We start from the raw sequence: 23,558 nt of genomic DNA, 5'->3' as shown, positions 1-23,558 counted from the left end.
TCAGTTGGTTGAAGTTCTTTATTGCTCATCTGATATCAGTGAATTATGATGCACATGATAACGTATCATAGTAGTGGTGTCTCGTTTCTTATGAGATATTTCTACACCTATAGGCTACCACTCGTTTGTACGGGATAGGTATGAGAAATGTTGTGAGCCTGACTCTAACCAACACACTACATCTGTTGAGGACTCTTTGCTCTAATTTTTCTTTTTGTTGGTAGTCAAATGATCATAATATATCAGCAGTGAAGTCAAAATAGCTTCATGAGGGTTGAACATCTTTGTCCCTCACCCCTGTGTCTCCGTCTCCAGATGATGAATCCAGAGGTGCAGAGAAGCAGCAGCAGGACGACGACACCTCCAACAGCAGAAGCAGCTGGAAACTCTGAGGGAGGAACTGGACCCAAAACCAGTTTGTGTTACTGTAATGCAGGAGGAACTCGTTGAATCCACTAGAGGGAGACAGAGTAAACTGAACTGTTCTGGTTTTCCTTCAACAGTTTGCTTCACAACAGAAACCTTGTTTTCACTTACATGCCACTTTGCCCACACCAATGACAATAAAGACTGAGAGACAGAGAGGACGGTCATCTCACCCTTACCCATGTTGGTCCTGATCTGAGCTTTGTCCAGTCTGGTGAGGATGTCGTCCTCCAGTCCAGAGAGCTGAAACACACAGTCGTAGCTGCTGAAGTCTTCATGTTTGACTGCTGAGAGGTGGATGGTCTTCTGGAAGGAGCCATCATGGTTGGGGAGGATCTCTCCTTGGTCCACGTCCTCATGAAGCTCCTCTCCATTCTTCCTCCAGAACATGACAGCTTTGTTTGGGTAGAAACCTGTAGCGTGGCAGTCTGTGTTTTATGTAAATGTAAATGTGTGCTACCTGTTGTTGCTGATCTGCACTTGTCAACTCTAAATGCATACTGAAGCTGCAAAAAACATTGTAATGTGAGTTGAACTGTTGCAAAGCAGCAAATACAGAGACCATCACAGAATACTCATCAAATGATAATACTCATACAAATTTTTTTATTATATGTCATTCATCGTTCTTTAACCTTTCATCACAGACTCTCTCTTCCTTTCCACTGTAATCAAAACCTGTTGAACCTGCTTCTGTTTTTGGTTTACTTTCCCTCTTGTTTAAAATGGAGTGGAGTGGCTTGTATTAACCTATACTTGTTTATGTCTACTTTTCATTTAGTGTCACTGACTAATCAGCTTGAACAGGGACCATACATATCATTTATGTATATGATAATCATATCATATACGTACAAAAGTCTGAAAAAATATGTTTTGTACATTTTTTGTACTGATTAAACTCACGTCACAGTAACTTTTGCAAACATTCATTGAAAAGTGAAAAGTCAGCATCAAAACAAAGATTTAGTTAAGTTATATAATCCAAAACCGTATGTTTATATATGTTTAATATAAAGAATATGGTCATAATCTCAATTGATTTCATGATGTCACAGAGAAGATGACCTTTGACCTTTGGGGTGTACAGCATCATTGTAAGAGCCATAATGGATATATAAGAGCTACAATTTATGGATAAATGAAAATTAAGTCGTTTCTTAAGTTTGTGAATTTCATAGTTTGTATTTTTAGGCTATGCATTATATGTTTAAAATGCTCCTTTAATTTGAGTATTTAAATGACGTCACCGACAGCTAAAGTGTTCAGAAAAGAGCAGCGACGAGAAAGGGAGCGCATAGTTCTTCTAGAATGATGCGATGGATGTGATTGCATTTCTTTGAGTAAACTTTTATTTTTTGAAACGGATACATCTCTTTTTCATTCTGGTAAGAACACCTACCTTTCTTGCCTCTTATGTGGCTTTGACACCACAAGGGAAAGCCACAATAGTCATTAGTTCATTTTGTCCTTATAGCATTCAAGTTACATTTGGTAAATGAAATTCATTTACACAATTAGTGTAATTAATGTATACATTCATGAGTTTCCTGAGTGACTGTTAAGCATCAGACCACTTCATTCATCAGTTACATCAAAGACACAGATATACATTTAGGCCTACAGTTTGAACAGAGACAGAAAATAAAAACTATCAAAACCAAAAAAATAACATGCATGTAACAACAGAAAATGATCTGTTCAGAGTAAGTGCGTGTTACTAAAGTTGATCAACATTCCTGGTCAAATTAATGATTTAATACAGTAGAGGAGTGTCATCTCCTCATCTCCTTCACAACTGCACAGTGTCGCTGACCTGATGAAATGACTGTGATCCGTTCGAAGCTGAATCCAATGAAAATGAAGGATAACAAAGAGACATTGCATGAAAGACAGAACTGGACATTAATCACTGAATGTTGATGTGCAGACACTCGTTTTTCATGAACTTACTGTTTGCAGATGCGAAGCCTGAAACACAGAGGACAGACAAGGTAAGTCATTGAAAAAAAGAAAGAAAGAAATAGATCATGAAAACATACATGAGGGAAGTTCAAACAACTTGTTCTTTCTTGTTCTGCTTTCTAGCTTTTCTTGAAATTCTGTAGACGCCCAAATCACCACCAAACATTTAGTTTCCTAAACAGACAACAACAAATAATTTGTCTCCATGTTGTCAGTCGCTGGCTGCCTTCTCCTTCCTGCTGATAGAGAGCCGAAGCAGAAGCAGGAAGTGACGTCGCCATGGGAACTCAACTCGGAGAAAGTCTCCATGTGAGTGAACGGGAGCCAAAGTTTTATTTCGTGATCTGATTGAATTGCGCCATGACAAAAAACTCTGTCGTCTACCTGTTTAAAACATCACGTTTCATGAAGAGAAACCAGCAGTTTGTTGTAAAACTATAGGACGAATCTCCTTGTTGTTTCCAACTACTTCCTGGTAGAAAACCAGCATGAGAACAATAGTGACGGACGAGAGTTTCACTATATTTATCTACTTTTTCATGTGACTATATCACCGTTTAGATAATCTGATGTTTGTAAAGTTTATAAAACCAATGACTGGACAAACATTACTATTTACGTGTGCACATTTTTGTAATTAGTCATGGTTATCATAGATTAGCCGGGCTAACGGTTAGCTACCTGTTTAACTTTAATAACTCAGTGACTCAATAAACGGTCCATAAAAAAAAAATCTCCTGCGGATATCTGAGTTCCAACATGACTGAGCTAACTGGAGTAGTTTCATGTCGTGTCCCACAACGGGAGGGTTTTAACAGCTGACGTCCTGCTGTTAGCTTAGCTGCTGTTAGCTTAGCTACCGTTAGCTTAGCTACCGCTGTTAGCTTAGCTACCGTTAGCTGTCCCTGTCAGCTGAACCACTGATGCTTTCTAGACACTGTGATTCCCCCAAACTGAATAAATACAACTAGTCTAGTACGAAGAGGGGGGTCCCCCGGAAATATACTTCTAACCAGTGTTTCTAGATTGGAAAAAATGTGTAGAAAATGATGAGCTATGTTAAAAAGTTGTCAGAATGTCCCATGTATCATTTTTATGCAAATTAGTGCCGCCATTATCGAAAAAACCTAATTTCACTATATCTCAGCCAATACTGCAGATATCTGAACAAATAAGGTGTCTAGACCCATGTTTTGAGGGTCAGAGATCACAATAAAACTATTCATAAAGTGATCACATGTTGGTGGCATGCTAGTAAGCAAACCTAACCCTTTTACCAATTACAAGACGCCAATATTGGAGATACCAAATAAGGTGTCTAGACAGAGGTTGTTGTGTGTTTAACCAAGGTTTATTTGGATCAAACATCATAGAACTCTTGTTGATGTGACCACTCTTCTCTTTCCCATGCCAGATAAACAGTCAAGTAAATGGTTCTCCACTATGCATCACTCATCATCGTTTTCACTGAAATCTTCAAAGTTAAACTCATCCTCTCCTTCCTCTTTCTCCTCCTCTTCCTGTTCATGCTCTCCAGTGTCATGGGGATCAACCAGTGAAGTTGGTAGGATAGGACCACAGGACCACAGCGGTGTCAACACTCCTTCATCAGTCTTCATCCATCCCTGCCCCTCATCATAGGGTTTTGGTTTTTCCAGAATAGGTTCATCAGCTCGCTTGTACAAGGCGACGCGGTAGTTCACACGTCAGGCATGTGGCTTCAGAGCAGAGTGGCACGGAGGAAGGTGAGCCAGGTCAACCTTAGACTTGCAAGTGAGTTTCTTGTCCTCCCCCACCATGTTGCGTAGCAACTTGGCACAGACAACATCCACTGAAGACTCACAACTCTGTCCAAACATCAGACAGGTGAATTGCTCCAACTGCCTCAGCATCTCAGGCTTGACACTCTAGCAGTCACTGAGTTGTCTGAATACGTGAAATTGGGGATTCTTCTTCAAGGGCCCCACCTTCCGTGGCGTCGAGTGGCGCAGTGGGTTAAGCAGGCGCCCCATATATTGAGGCTATAGTCCTCGTGCAGGCGGCCCTGGTTTGAATCCCACATCGGACAGCCCTTTCCTGCGTGTCATCCCCCCCCTCTCTGCCTCCCTATTTCCTGTCTCTCTCAACTGTACTGTCAAATAAAGGCATGAAAAAGCCAAAAATATATACTTGGCAGTGGTACAGTCTTCTCCACTGATATGAACACATAGAACCCAAGAAGAGTGGTGTGGTGGTCTTCTCCCAGGGATTCTGCAAGCTCAGAGATGTTGAGAAGCTTCCTGGATCTTCACACTGTAGGGGTCTGATGAAGTCAGCTGTAGCAGCCTTGCCCACAGCTTCTGCTCGTACTGTAACACGTCCATCTCAACATCAGTGGGGACAGGTGCACCAGAAGCCAGGCAGTAGTAGTATTGCAGAATCCCTGGGAGAAGACCACCGCACCACTCTTCTTGGGTTCTATGTGTTCAGTGGAGAAGACTGTACCAGTGCCATCAAAGGGAGAAGGAAGGTGGGGCCCTTGAAGAAGAATCCCCAATTTCACGTATTCAGACAACTCAGTGACTGCTAGAGTGTCAAGCCTGAGGTGCTGAGGCAGTTGGAGCAATTCACCTGTCTGATGTCTGGACAGAGTTGTGAGTCTTCAGTGGATGTTGTCCGTGCCAAGTTGCTACGCAACATGGTGGGGGAGGACAAGAAACTCACTTGCAAGTCTAAGGTTGACCTGGTTCGCCTTCCTCCATGCCACTCTGCTCTGAAGCCACATGCCTGACGTGTGAACTACCGCGTCGCCTTGTACAAGCGAGCTGATGAACCTATTCTGGAAAAACCAAAACCCTATGATGAGGGGCAGGGATGGATGAAGACTGATGAAGGAGTGTTGAAACCGGTGTGGTCCTGTGGTCCTATCCTACCAACTTCACTGGTTGATCCCCATGACACTGGAGAGCATGAACAGGAAGAGGAGGAGAAAGAGGAAGGAGAGGATGAGTTTAACTTTGAAGATTTCAGTGAAAACGATGATGAGTGATGCATAGTGGAGAACCATTTACTTGACTGTTTATCTGGCATGGGAAAGAGAAGAGTGGTCACATCAACAAGAGTTCTATGATGTTTGATCCAAATAAACCTTGGTTAAACACACAACAACCTCTGTCTAGACACCTTATTTGGTATCTCCAATATTGGCGTCTTGTAATTGGTAAAAGGGTTAGGTTTGCTTACTAGCATGCCACCAACATGTGATCACTTTATGAATAGTTTTATTGTGATCTCTGACCCTCAAAACATGGGTCTAGACACCTTATTTGTTCAGATATCTGCAGTATTGGCTGAGATATAGTGAAATTAGGTTTTTTCGATAATGGCGGCACTAATTTGCATAAAAATGATACATGGGACATTCTGACAACTTTTTAACATAGCTCATCATTTTCTACACATTTTTTCCAATCTAGAAACACTGGTTAGAAGTATATTTCCGGGGGGTGCATGATACCCCCCTCTTCGTACTCGACTAAACACATAGCAACACAAAACACACACACACAGAAATAGTAATGTTTCTTCAATCATTTCAGATTTGTCTAAACGGTGATAGGACGTGAAAAATATGATATATAGCTAAACTCTCGTTGGTTACTATTGATCTCATTCAAATTACAGTAGAATGTAAACAACAAGGAGATTCGGTCTATTGTAAAATGAAATTCCGAAGAATCTGTAACCAGAAAGACTACAAGTCGCGTAGGTGACGTCACCACATGCCGCCCTTTCCCGTGTCAGTTGGTGACGTATTTTTAGTGGGACACCAGATCTGTAGTCGTAGAGCGTCTTCACACTAAATACATTCTTCTGTTGCCGTTTTATAACAAACTGCTGACTTCTCTTCATGAAACGTGATGTTTTAAACAGGTACATTTACATTTACATTTACAAGGTAGAGGTCAGATTTCTTTTCTCATGGCACAATTCAATCGGATCACGAAATAAAACTTTGATTCCCGTTCATTTACATGGAGACTTTTTCAGAGTTGAGGTCCCATGGCGACGTTACTTCCTGCTTCCGCTTCGGCTCTCTATCAGCCTAGAATAAAACACGCCTACTGATGATGTCACAGTAAAGGAAAGGAAACCATATGTTCTTTTAAGGTTCTGAACCTGTTATTTTTTTGGTTTGAACGCGCCGACTGGTTCAGAATTTGGATTGTGAAACCCCAACCTCAAGACTGGCACTCAAATTATCATATATCAACAGTCAAAATAGCTTTATGATAGAAAAAACGTCTTTGTCCCTCACCCTTCTTTCTCCGTCTCCAGATGATGAATCCAGAGGTGCAGAGAAGCAGCAGCAGCAGGACAACAACACCTCCAACTACAGCAGCTGGAAACTCTGAGGGAGGAACTGGACCCAAAACAACAATCACAGATTGTGGTTAAGAAAGAGGTGTGAGTTTCCTCCTTCTCCATCATCTCTGATGTCTCTCTTACCCATGTTGGTCCTGATCTGAGCTTTGTCCAGTTTGGTGACGATGTCGTCCTTCAGTCCAGAGAGCTCAAACACACACTCATAGCTGCTGAAGTCTTCATGTTTGACTGATGAGAGGTGGATGGTCTTCTGGAAGGAGCCATCATGGTTGGGGAGGATCTCTCCTTGGTCCACGTCCTCATGAAGCTCCTCTCCATTCTTCCTCCAGAACATGACAGCTTTGTTTGGGTAGAAACCTGTAGCGTGGCAGCTGACTGGAGAGGAGGGGGTCTTCTGGAGGAGAGACACTGAGGGGGGGTCTGGAGAGACAGAGTAGGGGAATAAAATTTGAATGTCTGTACAAGGGTTACACCCCGCCTTTCCGAAAATAGACTTCCATTCATCGTAATAGCGGGGTTTTCTATTTTTTCTAAAGACCTCGCTATTCCGAAAATGCTATTGGGGAAAACCGTCCATTCTGAAACCCCCCCACTCCGAACGGACAGACGGACGTAATCAGAAAGGAAACGGAGGCTGTGCAGTTCGCACTGATCCTTTTTTCCTTTTTGGGGTCAAACGGATCATGTGCATAATTAACTGCAAAACAAGCAAATACTTCATATTAATGACATATAATGTTCATTATGCTTCTAGCCTGTCTAGCCTCTACCTGGTCTTTTTACTAAACTTAACCAACTCCTTTCTTCATTGCCTAAACCCAACCAAACAGCGTGGTGTCGGAGTGGAGGTGTGTCGATATGGAGAGCTGTCCCCCAGTACAAGTATCAATCCCATATTTGCTGAGACATTTCAACCTGGACCAAACTGATGGGTCAAGTGACCGACACTGCCCCAGAGTCCTGCTGCTAGTGTGGTTAATAATGCTACTCATCTGTATACCAAAAGGTTTACAGTCCGTTAGCCACATCACACATCACACAGACCCATAAGAAACCACATCAGGTCATGTGACTCTACCTGTTTTCAGAACGTTTTTCCCATAGTTAGTTATGAACATCTTCAGCAACACGGGACAGTTCTGAATGTAAAGGTTCACATGGAATTTAAATTCTACTGATCGAGCATCCAGTGTATCTTTGACGCCGTCCGCCAGAGGAATCATAGCGGTCCATCTCAAGTTCTCCGTGTCCAGAGTTAAGAAGTCTTCTCCATCATAACCAGCCCTGAAGACGCTTTCAACCTCTCCAGTCTGGTCATCAAATTCACACCCACTCATCAGCTGTAAAATGTTGCCACCTGAAAGACAGTCACAGATGGATTTGAAAAGCATTTGCATGTGTTTTTAATTTTCTAATTATCATAATTATCGAAAATGACACTGCAACCCAACCTACCTTCAAGTTGTGGAAAAACATCACGAGCAGTTCTATAGATTAAAGGCCCATAAAAAACACACTCTCGGTTGTACTGCTCCAGCAGCTCAACGTGGTCATCGAACAAGGCTTTTGCCCACTCCTGTCTGGTCTCCGCCCCCGTCTTGCTGTCGCAGTAAGCTGCTGTGACGCCGTTTATCTGTCCAACGGCCATTAGCTCAGGCAAGTCTGGGAATCCGGATGATGCAGTGACGAGATACTGCAGACTGTGTTGCACTGTGGGACAAACAGGATGTTCACTTGTATTCAATACGACATCTTCACTTCCCTTCTGCAAAGGTAAAATAAGGTAAAATATGTAGGGCTGACCCCAAAAAATCGAAGCTTCGAAGCTTCGTTCGTTGCCATGGTAATCGATCACGAAGTCCGTGATCGATTGTTTTTTTTTTCTTCCTTTTTTCCTTTTTGACGCGGTTCTCATCGGCAATTGTTCCATAAAAACGAGTAGGGAATTGGCACCTGCCAGATTTTGGAGATATGCAGTGTTTGTTTGCCTTTACTTTCATTATTTCCGCTACGACCCCCCCCCAGCCATTGAAGCTTCGATTTTGATCGATTTTATGTCCACGAAGCTTCGATTAGCAAAATATGATAATCGGGTCAGCCCTAAAAATATGTAGGGTGAATATGGGTAAACTGGGACACTTTCTGAAAATGTACCTTCAACATCTTTTTTGATTATGAACCAAATGTCTTAGCCCATCATATGATACCATTCTAAATAGCTTAAGATCTCTCCTATACTATGTAGAAGAAAAAACAAAGAAACATTAAACACTGGATGAATGACCCTTCACCCAAAAAAAATTTTGAGGCACTATTGGTAAAGTGGGACACCATATATTGGCAAACTGGGACACCTCCATTTAATAAAAACAACAACAATTCATTTCTAATGAATAGAAATATTAACATTTTTATTAAAAATACAATTTTATTTTAAAATCTTTATTTTCCTTGTCCCTGTTCTGCTCTTTTCTGCCATTGGATTCTGAAATAGGATTAGGCCAATTACCATTAGCCTACTAGCTAGCTAGGATAGGCTAGCTAAGCATCACAAGCATCATTTTCATTGTAGCTACCTTGATTTATGCAATTTAAGTAAATTTGTTTATATATCTAGCTAGCCATAGCTAAATTTATGGGGGATGAATAAAAGTGGAACTTATTTCTACCTTTAGAATGACTTAAATGATTGTCCCAGTTTGCCAATAACACTCTGTCCCACTTTACCAATAGCACATTGGTAGACTGGGACAGTAGCAAAATGCCACTTTAAAAAAAATGTAAGACTCACATGGATGTGATTTTTTAAAATGATGAATCACCATTACACCCCCTAACAAAATATATCACAATTACAAACTATCCACCAGTTTGCTTATTTCTAGAACACTAACATCTTTCAGCTAAGAACGCTATGTCATTTTAGCTACCACCCTGTTTCACTGTGGAGGTAGTTGAATATGGTGAGGCCCCCCCCCCCCCGGAAGTGATGTCATCGACACAGAACCACTCTTTTTTAATCTCATACATACCTATGATGAGCTCAATGATGATTTTTAGTAATAGAAGTATACACATGTAAAGATAAACATGATTAAGCTTAACTGTCCCACTTTACCCATATTCACCCTATATGACATATCCCTAGAAAAAAAGACACATGTTATATAATATATAGCCTAACCCTCTTAGAAACTGGAACCATTTCTAGACCATATATATAATCTCTAGCAGATGTATTTTTCATAAACGTGTGTTGTGTTTGTGGCAGATGTTGATGGCTTGATGACAGAGACACGGGGCTCTCATTTAAATCTGAAGTTCAAACCAACATTTTAATAAGCAGGCAATGAAGCACTTCCAGCTCGTCATAATCAGAGCGTTCGTGTGCGTTCTAGGAGCGCGTGCATTCAGCGCTGCCAAAACCTATTCTCAGATTTACCCAGCAACGAGAAATACTATTTTTCGATTGGCTGAAGGTTGTTAATTCAAGACAGCTGAATGGATGGACTAAGCAGAGCAAAACCAGTTTAAAAACATTGTCATACGGGGCGGTGCGTCGAATCCTGTGTCGGGCAGCCCAGTTTCCTGTCTATCTCTACTATGTGCTGTCAAATAAAGGCAAAAAAAACAAAAAAATATACTTAAAAAAAAACAAGAAACATTGTCATAAACATGGACGCTTCTTAATGTAACTAAATTGTAGATTGTTGATGATGTGTGATGCTCTATGTGACCGCTGTTTTGATTTGATGTGCTCTCAGGGACATTGGAAACGAGGGTTTACCCCCAATGGCTCTTGAGATCTAAATAAAGGTTAAAGAAAAAGAAAGAATCTGCCTTTGCATCGGTCATGCGTAGATTAGCCTGCTAATTACTGCTAATTGGTTCGAGCGCGTGAAGTCACATACTGTACACACAACATATTTTTAGGTCAGAAACTCATATTTTGGACCAATCCTAAATTTTGACTAGTATCGATACCGCTGAAGTTTGAATTAGGTAACTTGCGGTTGTAACACCTTTTATCTTTGTTGTGTCATTAAGTGTCACCATCTTTCCTGGAATTGTAGTACATGGACTATGAGCAGCTTCTGAGCTCCTGCTGAAGGTTTCTATTCATACATGTTCTCCATTCACTGGTATTATCAGAAGATGTTCTTTAAGAAGCGTTCTAATGATCCACACCAATGTCTCAATGTCAGTGTTGGAACATGAGCAACATAGATATACAGTACAGGCCAAAAGTTTGGACACACTCGATGCATTTCCTTTATTTTCATGACTATTTACATTGTAGATTCTCAGTGAAATTCCACTAATGAACCTGACAAGGCTTCACACCACCTGTGAAGTGAAAACCATGTTCAGGTCAGGTTCACCTCTTGAAGCTCATCAAGAGAAGCCAAGAGTGTGTAAAGCAGTAATCAGAGCAAAGGGGGGGCTACTCTGAAGAAACTAGAACTGGTGGGGGCAGAGATAGAGGAGGAGGAGGAAGAAGGAGAGGAAGAAGAAAAGAAGAAAGAGAAGACAAAGAAGAAAAGAAAAAGTGTTTTCAGTTATTTCACACTTTTTTGTTAATTCCACATGTGTTCATTCATAGTTTTGGTGCCTTCAGTGAGAATAAAGGAAACACATTGAATGAGAAGGTGTGTCCAAACTTTTGGCCTGTACTGTATTTTTTTTGGTTTGGTCTCAGTTTTTAGTTTTAAATCTCACTCTTACAATTTACCCCATGTTGTGTTACAGGCGACCCTGGTAGTGGGGTCGGTTGTAGTGGCACTTCTTGCATTTGACATCAAATAGTGTGTGAGGACAAATGAGGGTACTCATCCCCGGTCTCCCCTACATATTTGATGATATAATCTCTTCTATAGTAACATCATCCTTGATATACCATAGGCCTACAGGATGTTTCATTATAGTTCAAATACCTTTTATTGTCTTTTTTTTTGTATAGGCTAAGCGAAACTAGCCTACATCAGGAAGAAAATACAGTTAAAAACAAATGTTAAAAAGGTGATGTGATCCTACCTGTTGAAGAGACGTGACAGCAAAGAAGCAACACAAACAACTTTTTCATCTTTCTTTGATGAAGAGGTCCAGCTGAAGGACCGAGCTTGGTCTGTCCTCCGCCCAGCGCTTCTTCCTGCTGGATGAAGAAACTAACGCTTGGCTCTTGTAGCCTGTCCACAGTAGGATACCTGTTATAACTTGAACTAATACATGTGGATCAGTGATGCGTTTATGGTTTCACTTCCCCTGGCAACTGAAACAACATTTAGTCAAAACACCAATGATCCAAGCAGAGAGAGAGAGAGAGAGAAATATGAGACAGTAGTTCTCCCTGATCTGTCACATATTTATTCTCAGGGTTTCATGTTCACAGATGTTATTTTAAAGCCACAGTGTGTAACTTATGTTGTGTTGTGTAGTTTGCAGCGCATTTTTCCTTAACCCTAGAACACTATCGTTAAAAAAAGTAACATCATCACTAACGCTCGGTATTTTTTACCTGATATAATATACCCATAAAAAAATATTTCTCATCAAAGTATATTAAAATACAACAATACATGGCACATTGAAGTACACTTCCCTTATTTTCCACTATACAATGTTTCACAAAATGAAAAAAAGATATCATGGAGGACCCTAAAAAAAATGTCAAAAATTTGTGATTTGTTTTTTTGTTTTTTTAAGAAAAACTTCCTTAAAAAAACGAATGGAGCTGGGAACTTGTCCTTCAGACCCATCTGTGGGACATTTGACATTGACATTTATTTGGTGTAGTAAAAAGAAAAAAGAAAAATTTTCAGCATCACCAGAAACGGTCGCCAGATTTAGATACATAAACACTAACGTCGGGTGAAATCCACCCGAACATGTGCCTGCTGAAAAAACTAGGGATGGGAGCAGGGAAACATGCCGACCTTCAATGACGTCAGTGAGCAGAATGAAGCTACAGCGACCCATGAAACTCAGACAACAGCAACATAATGAAAATTATGAAACAATAATTTCATGGGTGAAAATCACCCGACGTTAGTGTTCTCTGGTTAATATGTTGTGTTGTGACATTTGCAGCGTGTTTTTCCTTAAAGTGTTGTGGAGTTTGCACCGTAAATCACAGCTGCATCCAAATGAAAGCTTTCTGGTTCCTTAGAATGAGTTGTTACAAGTCGTTACAAATACATAAGTGGGCGACGCACCGAACCGAGGCGGCCATGTTGCATCGCCATTTTTTACGTTGAGTGGCAGCGTGAGCGTAGGTAACCACGGAAACTGAGCGGAGCTGTCGGCTCGGGGAGAAAGTTTTCCAGGTAGCGCCTGTTAAAGCAGAAGTAAGTGATCCGGTGGTTTTGTCTAACTTCCTGTCAGCAGATGGAGTTAGCAGCCCCCGCCCTCGTCATGGATCTATTGGTCCTCGTCCCTACGTCACCACATTCAGGCGCATCCCTTGGCTGCACACACAGAGAGGACTGCCCCTTTATGCCGTTCTCTCTCCTCATTGGATAAAGGTTGTAGGATACAAGGAAAGTTTTCTCCTGGGCTCAGAGCAGAGCAGAGTGACTGACAGACCCGTGTTTACTTCTGCTTTAACTCTTCATCAATAGTGTAACAATCAGTTCCTGTTTGAGCCAGAAATTAATATTTTTGTACATGTCATGTAACTTTGAGGAATTAGAGGGAACATTGAACAGAGCTCCTGGTTTATGTCCAGTTAAACTTGTCACAAAGCTAATTCTGCTTAAAGCAGAAGTCAGGTGAATGTTTGTGTTAATATAAGTCTTAAATAGTTGTATCTTCCGACAGCAATCACTTCTATAGAGTGTTTGGACTGAAACACGGGTCTGTCAGTCACTCTGCTCTGCTCTGAGCCCAGGAGAAAACTTTCCTTGTATCCTACAACCTTTATCCAATGAGGAGAGAGAACGGCATAAAGGGGCAGTCCTCTCTGTGTGTGCAGCCAAGGGATGCGCTGACTTCTGATTTAAAGGCCTCATGCTGTGCACTTTTCTCTGGGTTTATTTACCTGCTGATATCCCTAACAAGATGTATCATTGGTTTTGAGTGCCTGTGATCTAATGTTGATCTTCTCATCAAACTCCTTAGTCACAGATGAGTATGTGGACTTTAAGAACGAACTTTATTAGAGAGGTACAAAGCACATGAAAACAAATACATATTTACATTGTTTTGTGTCTGTCCATATACAGATGAAAAACAAATAGAAATAGTTATAGCAAAAGCCACCAGTTAGGACAGTCATAAACAAGAGATTAGGGTTTACACGTTTGTGTCGCAGACTTGTGGTGCCACAGAGATGAGAGCTGTGACACCGGGTCCGAGGCTCTGATCGCAGGTTTGGTTTCCAGCAGTGGTGTGGAAGGCAGAGAGCCTCCACTCTCCAACAAGTCATTTATAACATCACAATTAGTCCCAATCTGTGTAATGATGGTAAAAATGAAACATTAGGTAAATATATTTCATATTTCTATATACATATTTCTTCTGCTCTGCGTTACTCCGATCAGAGCGATGTCCCTAGTAACAGTCTGTTTTACTTGGCAACAGCCTGCTATACAGAAATAAAAGGCTGTAAAATGTAAAATCAGGGTGTAATTCATTAGAGTGTGATCAAAATGCAGCATTCAAAAAATGTTACAGTAATCCACTCTTTTTGTGAGACTTGTTGTCACAGTCCACGAGGCGACAGACAGACAGCCTGTTGTAAATCAGTCCTCAAGGTGGCGCTGTGACCGCTGTGTGACGTCATATGATATTTAGGAATAAGAAATTCTCCTTGAACTGTATCTGATGAAGTGTTGTGTTAGACGGCATGGTTCATCAATTTGCTGAGAAAGATCCAGCAAACGACAGACAAGACTTCACATCAGCAACTGTTGATCTCACAGTTAGTCCTGATCTGAGAGACAGAGAGAGAGAGAGAGAGAGAGAGAGAGAATCAAAAAGTAGAGGGAATAGAATTGGTCAAGACCAACTCAGATCTTACTGCCAAAACCCCAAAAGAAGCTTGACTCTTTGAGAGGAGTTTGACTCATGAAGGAACTCACTGCGTTTATAGGTTGAACTGTTTGTCCACCAGTCAGTTGGAGGAGCACACAGCGGCTCCGTGACTCCCTGGCCGTCTACAGCTGTAAGTCAGAAACACACTGTTAACTGATGTTCACTCACATCCTCTCAACTGACAGGAAATATAAAAACATTTTGACTCCACAGAGTTCATGTGAGTTCAGAGAAAACACAACAGAAACAGTTTTTACTTACGAGATGGAGGACGCTTGGCTGGAATAAAGAGGAAATAAAAATCATGTTAGTTGTTACAGTTTAAAACAGCAGAACTTAACTAAACTAAGAAATCCTTGAGCTTTTTGTTCTCAAATGATCTCTCCTCCTGTGTCCACTCTCCTCCATCATCATGCTTTAGTCACATCATCAAACTCTGCAGCTCTCACTGCTGCTGAGACTGAGTTTGTTGGAAGCTGAAGTTTCTTTCACTTCTCAGATCTGGAAAAAGCATCAACAACTCTGTTTCAGTTTCTCACCATTTCTCTTTCTGTATATGAAAATGAAGATAAAGAGAACTACGACAGTGATGAAAATGCCGAGGATGCAGAAATGAGAGGACCTCTCTGTTGGGAAAACAACAACAAACAAATCACATAATGAGGAGAAACCACAGCAATGAACTAAATTAAATTGTGTTGTGTGTGTATTGTGTTTCCCAACTTCTTCTCCTCTCCTCCATGTTGGTCCTGATCTGAGCTTTGTCCAGTCTGGTGACGATGTCGTCCTTCAGTCCAGAGAGCTGGAACACACAGTCGTAGCTGCTGAAGTCTTCATGTTTGACTGATGAGACGTCCAGGTCAACAGTCTTCTGGAAGGAGCCATCATGGTTGGGGAGGATCTCTCCTTGGTCCACGTCCTCATGAAGCTCCTCTCCATTCTTCCTCCAGAACATGACAGCTTTGTTTGGGTAGAAACCTGTAGCGTGGCAGCTGACTGGAGAGGAGGGAGAGGAGGGGGTCTTCTGGAGGAGAAACACTGAGGGGGGGGCTGGAGAGAGAGAGAGAGAGTTTTCTAACCAAACACAGGACCCCCAACAAAGCCCAGATCTTCACAAATATCAAACTCCACCCTGAGCTGAGCTGCCAGAAGCCCAGTGGACATCACAGCCACGTCCTCTGACCCCTGACCCCTCAAATGGAACTTAGCCTACTAGTTTTTCAGATGGCAAATTTTGCCGTAGATGAAAGTGATAAGTTTTGTCATTCAGCCTCCTCATTACAAGTTCTACTCTTTAGACATTGCCTCATCTTTATTAACATTTATATAACAAATGTTTTCAAGCTGTTTCTTTATAACTTATTAGAGTAATTTGAGTATACTTGAATGTTAATTTTTCTTTCACCACAATCTTCAACAATTCAAATAATTTCCAACCACCTAGATATTGTTTAATCTATATTAGTAATAGTCCAACAATGTATTCATGCTATCATTTTTAAAAATATTTGAGTAGACTTCAGCTTTTAAATCTCTTCATGCTAATCTTCAACAATTTAAGTAATTTCCAATCATTTCATACAAAATAAACCTCCTTCTTACAGGTTCCATTTGTTAATCTATTTTCACTTATTACTTTAGCCATGTTAGCACTTGTTTATCTGTTTTCTGTAGCAGTGCTTTTTGCAGCTGACTGCAGACTCCCCAACTGTTAGACTTAATAATGCAGGATTTTCCAACACATTCCTCTGCCTTTTCAACATTTCTACTGCTTTTAGACTAAACACACATTTATTACTCTTATCTTAAACAATTCAGGATTTTTTCCACCATGTCATGTCATTCAGCTTCCTGCTTACATGTTCCTTCTTTTTAATCTATTCTCACTTGTTGCTTCAGCTATGTTACTGCTGGTTCATCAGTTTTCCTTCCTGTGGATTTTTGCATTTTCTTCTACCTTTTAAAAAAAAAAAACATTTCTACTGCTTTTCGTCCTTAAAAAGGCATTCATCTTCAAGTTATATGTTTCAGCTTCAACGTTAGACTTTTTCAACAGTTCTTCAGCTAATTCAACTTTGTTCCAATGATTTCTTCAGCTTATTCAGCATTGCTTCAGCAACAGCGTTCAGCTGCTTTCAGCATTCACACCATTTCCATTCTTGGAAATGCTTTTTCTAGTTTGCTTTGCATGTCGATTTCCATTGTTAGTCGAACATGGGATCAATTTTTCTTCCAAGTTAATTCAGCACATGTACACATCCACATATCGCCAACCAGAGAGCTACACAACTAAAGGAAATCACTACAGGCAGAGAAGAAGAGTTCACCTGAGGAGTGATGACACAGTGATGATTCAGTCTGATTAATCAGTTTGAATATTGTTGAGTGAATGAAACTACATCAGGTCATGTGACTCTACCTGTTCTCATCAGAAAGTTCCTCCCATAGTTCACGTACTTCTTCAGCCACACAGGACAAACATGAGTTAAGAAGTTCTTATTTATCTTTATGTCAGTCTCCCATCTCAGTCTCTTGACCACATCCTGTGGTATTGGAGTGATCCATCTGTCTGTCTTCAGGTCGAATGTCAACATGTCTTCTCCATCATAACCAAACTGAAGAAATCCAGTAACTTCTTCAGTTTCATCGTCCCATTTACACCCGTACAGCCTCTGTAAGATGTGGACACCTGAGACAGAGACAGACATTACAGTACACACTGTTCACTGCACAATGCAAAACAGCCTGTTCCCACAGTCTTGTAACTTTAATGATTATAGAGATCCTATTTTTTTAAAATTTACATTACAAAATAGAGTGAACCTGTGTGCTTCTGTGTGCAGCAGTTCCAGGTTCAAATGACCTGAGCTTCATTTGACTTTGTTTAATGTCAAAAGTAGGTAAAAGGAGAATGAGTGATCATCATCATCTCACAAGTTGCCGTGTAGCAGTAATTAGAAAGTGCAATGAAAAACATAAAACACTGATGAGCTGGATTTCTGCTTCGCCGGCCACAACATGCACTGGTCTGCAACAGGCAACGCTGTACTAACAAGTAACAAGTGAACTATGACATGTACTGTACCTCCAGTCTGGTCAAAGTGCTGCATGAGAACATGAATGTTGCGTTTGAGGAGGATTGGTTGAACCACACACTCCTCACTGGTGAATGTGTGTACATCAGGATTTTCCTCTAACACCTCTCTCACCCAGTCCTGCCTTAGTCTCAGCGTTGTGCTGTCACAGTGTAACACCAGGATGTCATCAACCTGTACCACACTTCTAAACTCTGGGAAGGTTTTGACCCCAGAAGACTTGATGTAGAAATACTTCAGGGAGTGAATCACTGTGGGACAAAACAAGGATTTCAGTTGAAGTACTGTACACACTCAACCTCAACACGTACCGTCACCTGTTGTAGGGCCTACAGGGCCTACACTCAGGAACAGCAAGATGGCGATACGGTTTTCTAAGTGAAACTAAATGATACAGAAGTGTATCGCTGGAGAAAAACACAGAGTAAATAGTTAAAAACATGTTGAACCTACCTGCTGAGGAGCCGTGACAGAGAAGAAGGAACAAAAACAAAGTTTTCATCTTGTTTTAGTCGGTTACATTTGTACGGACTAAAACTCAAAGCTGACTGTTTTCTGATAGACTGAGCTTCATCTGGAGACGAGGAGGAGGAATCACTTCACCACTTCATCAGGTGTTTATTACACATCATGAAGTCTACAGTTACAGTAGCCTATCAATAATTAATATCAGAACAACACGTCGACTTTAGACCCTGATGGTGACTTTTATTAGTAACAGTCTTAAAGCAGATATCAGTGGCACGGCCGTTTCGGCTAATGCTGTGTTCAAGGCAGGCTTTTGAAACCGTAAGTTACAGCTTCAAGTCACAACTACGACTTGGTAGCGTTCCAGGTAACCCGTAGCTCGTGTTTTTACCGTCCTGTTGTCTGTGAAAGTTCCCTATAACGGCCACTCGTAACTTCCGACCCGTGAACTCGTACCAGTTCGATCTGGTACGAGTTCACGGGAAGGAAAAACACAAAGTACGAGTTTCCTTGAACGCACCATGAGTTAGCAGCCCCCGCCCTTGTCAGGCATCAATTGGTCCTCGTGCTACGTCACCACATTCACGCGCATCCCTTGGCTGCACACACAGCCCTTCATGCCGTTCTCTCCCCTCATTGGATAACACTTGTATCCCACAAGGAAAATTTTCTCCTCGGGTTACAGCAGAGCAGAGTGACGGAGAGACTCGTGTTTAGGCTGAAATACTTCATGTAAGTGATTGCTGACGGAAAATAGGACTATTTAGGACTTATATTAACAAAAACATTCCACTGATATCTGCTTTAATACACTGGCTGTTAGCTGTTCTCTACAAATCATATCTGACAGATCAGAACTATCTTAGTACTACTACTACAGTACTTTCTCTCTCTACCAGGGCATTTGGATCATTGGTGTTTTGAATTCATGAGCAGGTCGATTTGTGATTTCAAGTAGCTTGAACTGAATCCCACTGAATAGAGCCTGTGTATTATCCGTCTATATTATGATTGAATATGTAATTAAAACCTGTTTGTCCTATAGTGAAACACTCCCTCAAGTATGTAACCCCAACCCTCACTGCATCCAGTGGACTCCTGGACGCTGTCACACAAATCGTTGTTGGTGGAAATACGGGACTGGATGAAAAGCTGCCGACCACCAGCAGATGTTCTGGTACAAAGCAGAGTGTCTCTGCCTTCCTTTCTGCTGTTTGTCTGAGCTCTGCGTTACAAGTGCAGCTTGCATATATTACCATTGTTAGTATTTAAAGTCCTGATTATCAGAGTCAGAGTCAGAGTCAGTTTATTTGCCATTCGTGGAAGGAAACCACATAGACAATAGACAACCAATAAACAGATAAATTAACAATCAATAAGCAGATACAATAGATAAAATAAAAATGGACAATTTGCCCCCATGGATAGGCTGACGGTCACCTAGGAAAACTACAGTACATATTTTTTTAAAAAAAGCATACTTTGTAAAGTGCAAAGCGCCTGCCACTGGCGCCTGCAGGAGCATAATTTAAAAAAGAAAAAAAAGAAAAGAAAATGAAATGTGCGACTTTTGTTTGTTCAGGCTGCGCACAGCACTAGGAAAAAAACGACTTGCATGCCTAGAGGAGGATCATGTTATTGCACGATACCGTTTACCTGACAGGAGAGAGACAAAAAAAGCAGTGGCAGGGTGAGTGGGGTCATTTATGATATCTGATATTGTCCTCTCACTATAATAACTCTGTCATTTCTTAAAACTGTCATTTCTGCACTTTATTGACTACAAACAAGCAAACCAGCACTTTATCAAAACACATTTTTAATTGGCACTTTCCATCAGGAGCAGCCCCTTGGATCAGACTCTGTTCACAGAAAATAATCCAGAGCTTCAGGTTGGATTCAGGTTCTCAGTGAGTTCTGTACAAGTCACAACCATGTTGTTGGTCCACTGAACTTCCTGTCTGGACAGTTGAGTTAAAGCTCTTTAAGCCACTGTAACGTTCACTAGGAAAAACTAGTTGTACTGACGAGCTGCAGAGAGTTCAGATGAAAACAGAAGAGGAAGAAGAAGTTGACTTGTCAAACATTTCCATATTGAAGTGTGGAGTTTCATCAGACTCTGAGTCTTGTCACTTGTTGCTTCATCACATTGTGACTCAGTGTTGCAGCAGCTGGACTCTCTCACCTGTCTTCTTCCTGTAGACCAGAAACCCACCGACAGAACAAACGAGGACGACAATGACAACAACAACCACTGTAACCACGACGACGATGGTCGAGTCACTGGACTTCTCTGTTCAACAAAACACAAAGAAACAAAACCATCATCACACACAATGAGCAGGTGAAGCAGGTCAGAGCAGAGACTCATGTGTTCATCCACTCATCACCTCATCAGTTTTCTGACAGAAACATGAATTCAACATAAAGATGAAGCTTTGCAGATTGTCAGTGAGACTTTTCACTCTTTGCACTTTGAGCTTTTCTCCACAGTGAGGCGCTGCAGACCAGGAAGAGACACAACTAATGTGCAGGATTTTCTTGGCTATCATGAAACTGAAGAGCAGTTTTTTTTTACCTTTCTATTTTATTTTTATGTTATTACTTATTTATTTTTAACAATTTGCTGATCGATAATAAGTTAGTTTACTTTAAATTTGGTGTAATAGCTATTCGTGTTTTTTTTTCCTTTATCATTATTATTACTTTTACCCTTATTAAATATTCTTAATTATTTACTATTACCCACTGGATACTTGTATTAGGTTATTATTGCTGATTTGATTACTAGTAATAGCATCTAACAACGTATTAACCATTATATGTACACATGAGAAGGTATGCTTTGTCCTTTATGTGTTTTTCTTTGTGTTTTGTTTTTTGGTGTGTGTGGGTTTGTATATATATGAGATGGATGAACTGAAGAAAGAAATAAAAAATTAAAAAAAAAAAAAAAGAAACTGAAGAGCACATCGTTTTCTTTTCTTTGTGATTTTTGTGTTTATCACCTTGATCTTTTCTGAATCCAATTTTTCCCATGTTGGTCCTGATCTGAGCTTTGTCCAGTCTGGTGACGATGTCGTCCTCCAGTCCAGAGAGCTGAAACACACAGTCGTAGCTGCTGAAGTCTTCATGTTTGACTGCTGAGAGGTGGATGGTCTTCTGGAAGGAGCCATCATGGTTGGGGAGGATCTCTCCTTGGTCCACGTCCTCATGAAGCTCCTCTCCATTCTTCCTCCAGAACATGACAGCTTTGTTTGGGTAGAAACCTGTAGCGTGGCAGCTGACTGGAGAGGAGGGGGTCTTCTGGAGGAGAAACACTGAGGGGGGGGCTGGAGGAGGAGGAGTACTGTGTCAAAGTGTCAAAACATTGTCTGCAAACCAGGAGCATCTGTTATCAATCCATTAAAAAGAAGTTGAGTTATTTCATGGAATAGCTGATAAGTAGTTATTGATTTGTTTTTCATTTTAAACCAAATTGACTGACACAATGAAACTACATCATGTGACTCTACCTGTTCTCAAGTTCACGTACTTCTTCAGCCAGTCGGGACAAAACTGAGTTACGAAGCTCTCAGCGTATTGTATCCTGCCTTTCTCAGCAGCATCCCATCTCAGTTTGATGACATCAGCCTGAGGTTTCTGAGATACCCACGTCAGTGTCCTCTGATCAAATGATATGAAGCCTTCTCCATCATAACCGTACTTAATATAAACATTTTTTTCCACTGGAAAGACAATTATAAATGTTCTTCATGGTCATGTTTAAAGACCAGACAATCTGTATTCGAAATGATGAATAAATCTGTTTCATACATCTGCTACTAAGGTTATTGAGTAAATTCTTGTCATGTGGAAACAAATCAGTCTGACTCGTGCTGTAAAGACATTTTGTCTTTAACTACCAGTTTCCTTGGAGGTTAAATCAGAACTGAGAGCAGCTGCAATGTGATATGGTGATAAAGAGACTTGTTTGCATAGCAGAGAGATTTCTGCAGCTACATGTTGGCTAACACAACAGCAGTTGGATTAATGGATTGCCTGCAAACAATCACGGTCACATTAAGTTAAACTCACATAAATTGTTTTGTGAGTTGGAGAAACACTGCTTTTACTTTGAAAATCAGTTTCCCATCTGTATTTGTACTTAGTTTAATGTCTAAAGTGTGCAAAAACAAGAAATGAGCAAATCATCAATAATAATACAAAGGTCTAAGGAAAAGTAAGAAGATCACGAAAGTCACAATATACAGGGATTTCAGATTAATTATATCTTGAACTCAGAAATATAAAATAGAGGACTGCACCAGTTTGGTTAAAGGTCTGCATCAAAAGATGAAGTATGGATTTTTTTAACACGGCCTGATCATCTGCACTCACTGTCTGGTGAACTACTGCAGTACTTCAGGATTGTGATCCAAATATGCTGTTACCCAGGCGTGTTTGGACTCGACCATCTTTCTGTCGCTGTCGCAGCATCCCACTGGCACATCGTTGAGCAGGGCAACACCCATAAACTCTGGGATGTTTGGGACTCCAGAAGATGCAGTGGTAAAAAGCGTTAGGGAGTATTTCACTGTAGGACAAATCAAGATTTCAAATTCAGCTTTTTATACTACTACTACTACTACTACTACTACTACATACTACATACTACAACTTTACTTTGAAAGAATACAATAGCTGAGAGAGATTAAAGATTTAAAATGTTTCTTACCTGGAGATGAAAGGCGACAGAAGACGAGTAACAAAAATATTTTCATCTTGGACTGAAGAAGTGGTAGAAGTGAGGAGCTGTAAATCACCTGCTGTGAATCTTGTCTTTGTTTTATTGATGTTTCCTGGGTCATTTAGGAGCATTTGGGTGTGTGTGTGTGTTGTGTGTGTGTTTGCGTAGCCTATGTGAAGAGGAACTTTCTCCTGACCAAGCCAGTGGATTGTGGATTGGGAACATTTTTGACTGGTTGTGTAACTTGTGTTGCATTCAATGTATCTGTTCTTTCTGATCTCCCCGTACTTGTTCAGCTGCTTAAGTTTTGTAACCTGCCTTTAATTTCAATTTAACCTGCTTTTGTTTTTCTTTTTATTTATAGTTCAGGGTTGTAGATTTTTACATTCAGATGATTTAATGTCTTCCTCAGACATGGGTGATATTAATCATCTGATCTACTACATTTGTTTATGACAGACCTTTGCTGCATTAACCCT

General features: G+C 40.7%; 2 protein-coding genes across 2 annotated transcripts; both read right to left on the bottom strand.

Annotated features, from left to right (window-relative positions):
- Window positions 1-265: 265 nt before the first annotated feature.
- Window positions 266-23,113, bottom strand: LOC146977833 (major histocompatibility complex class I-related gene protein-like). The gene is made up of 7 exons (XM_085790519.1): window positions 23,068-23,113; window positions 17,873-18,133; window positions 17,207-17,476; window positions 6,880-7,176; window positions 6,689-6,793; window positions 538-713; window positions 266-388 (listed from the first exon to the last, which is right to left on the bottom strand). The coding sequence occupies exons 1-7, from the start codon at window positions 23,111-23,113 to the stop codon at window positions 266-268; spliced, it is 1,278 nt and encodes a 425-aa protein (XP_085646645.1).
- On the bottom strand, window positions 20,003-22,829 carry LOC146977834 (major histocompatibility complex class I-related protein 1-like). The gene is made up of 4 exons (XM_085790271.1): window positions 22,784-22,829; window positions 21,866-22,078; window positions 21,322-21,682; window positions 20,003-20,006 (listed from the first exon to the last, which is right to left on the bottom strand). The coding sequence occupies exons 1-4, from the start codon at window positions 22,827-22,829 to the stop codon at window positions 20,003-20,005; spliced, it is 624 nt and encodes a 207-aa protein (XP_085646397.1).
- Window positions 23,114-23,558: the final 445 nt, after the last annotated feature.

The sequence above is a fragment of the Trachurus japonicus genome, chromosome 11, assembly GCF_045865225.1.
Source record: "Trachurus japonicus isolate A0001 chromosome 11, Traja_1.0".
NCBI lineage: Eukaryota > Metazoa > Chordata > Actinopteri > Carangiformes > Carangidae > Trachurus > Trachurus japonicus.
This window is presented reverse-complemented; position numbering and strand designations above follow the sequence as displayed.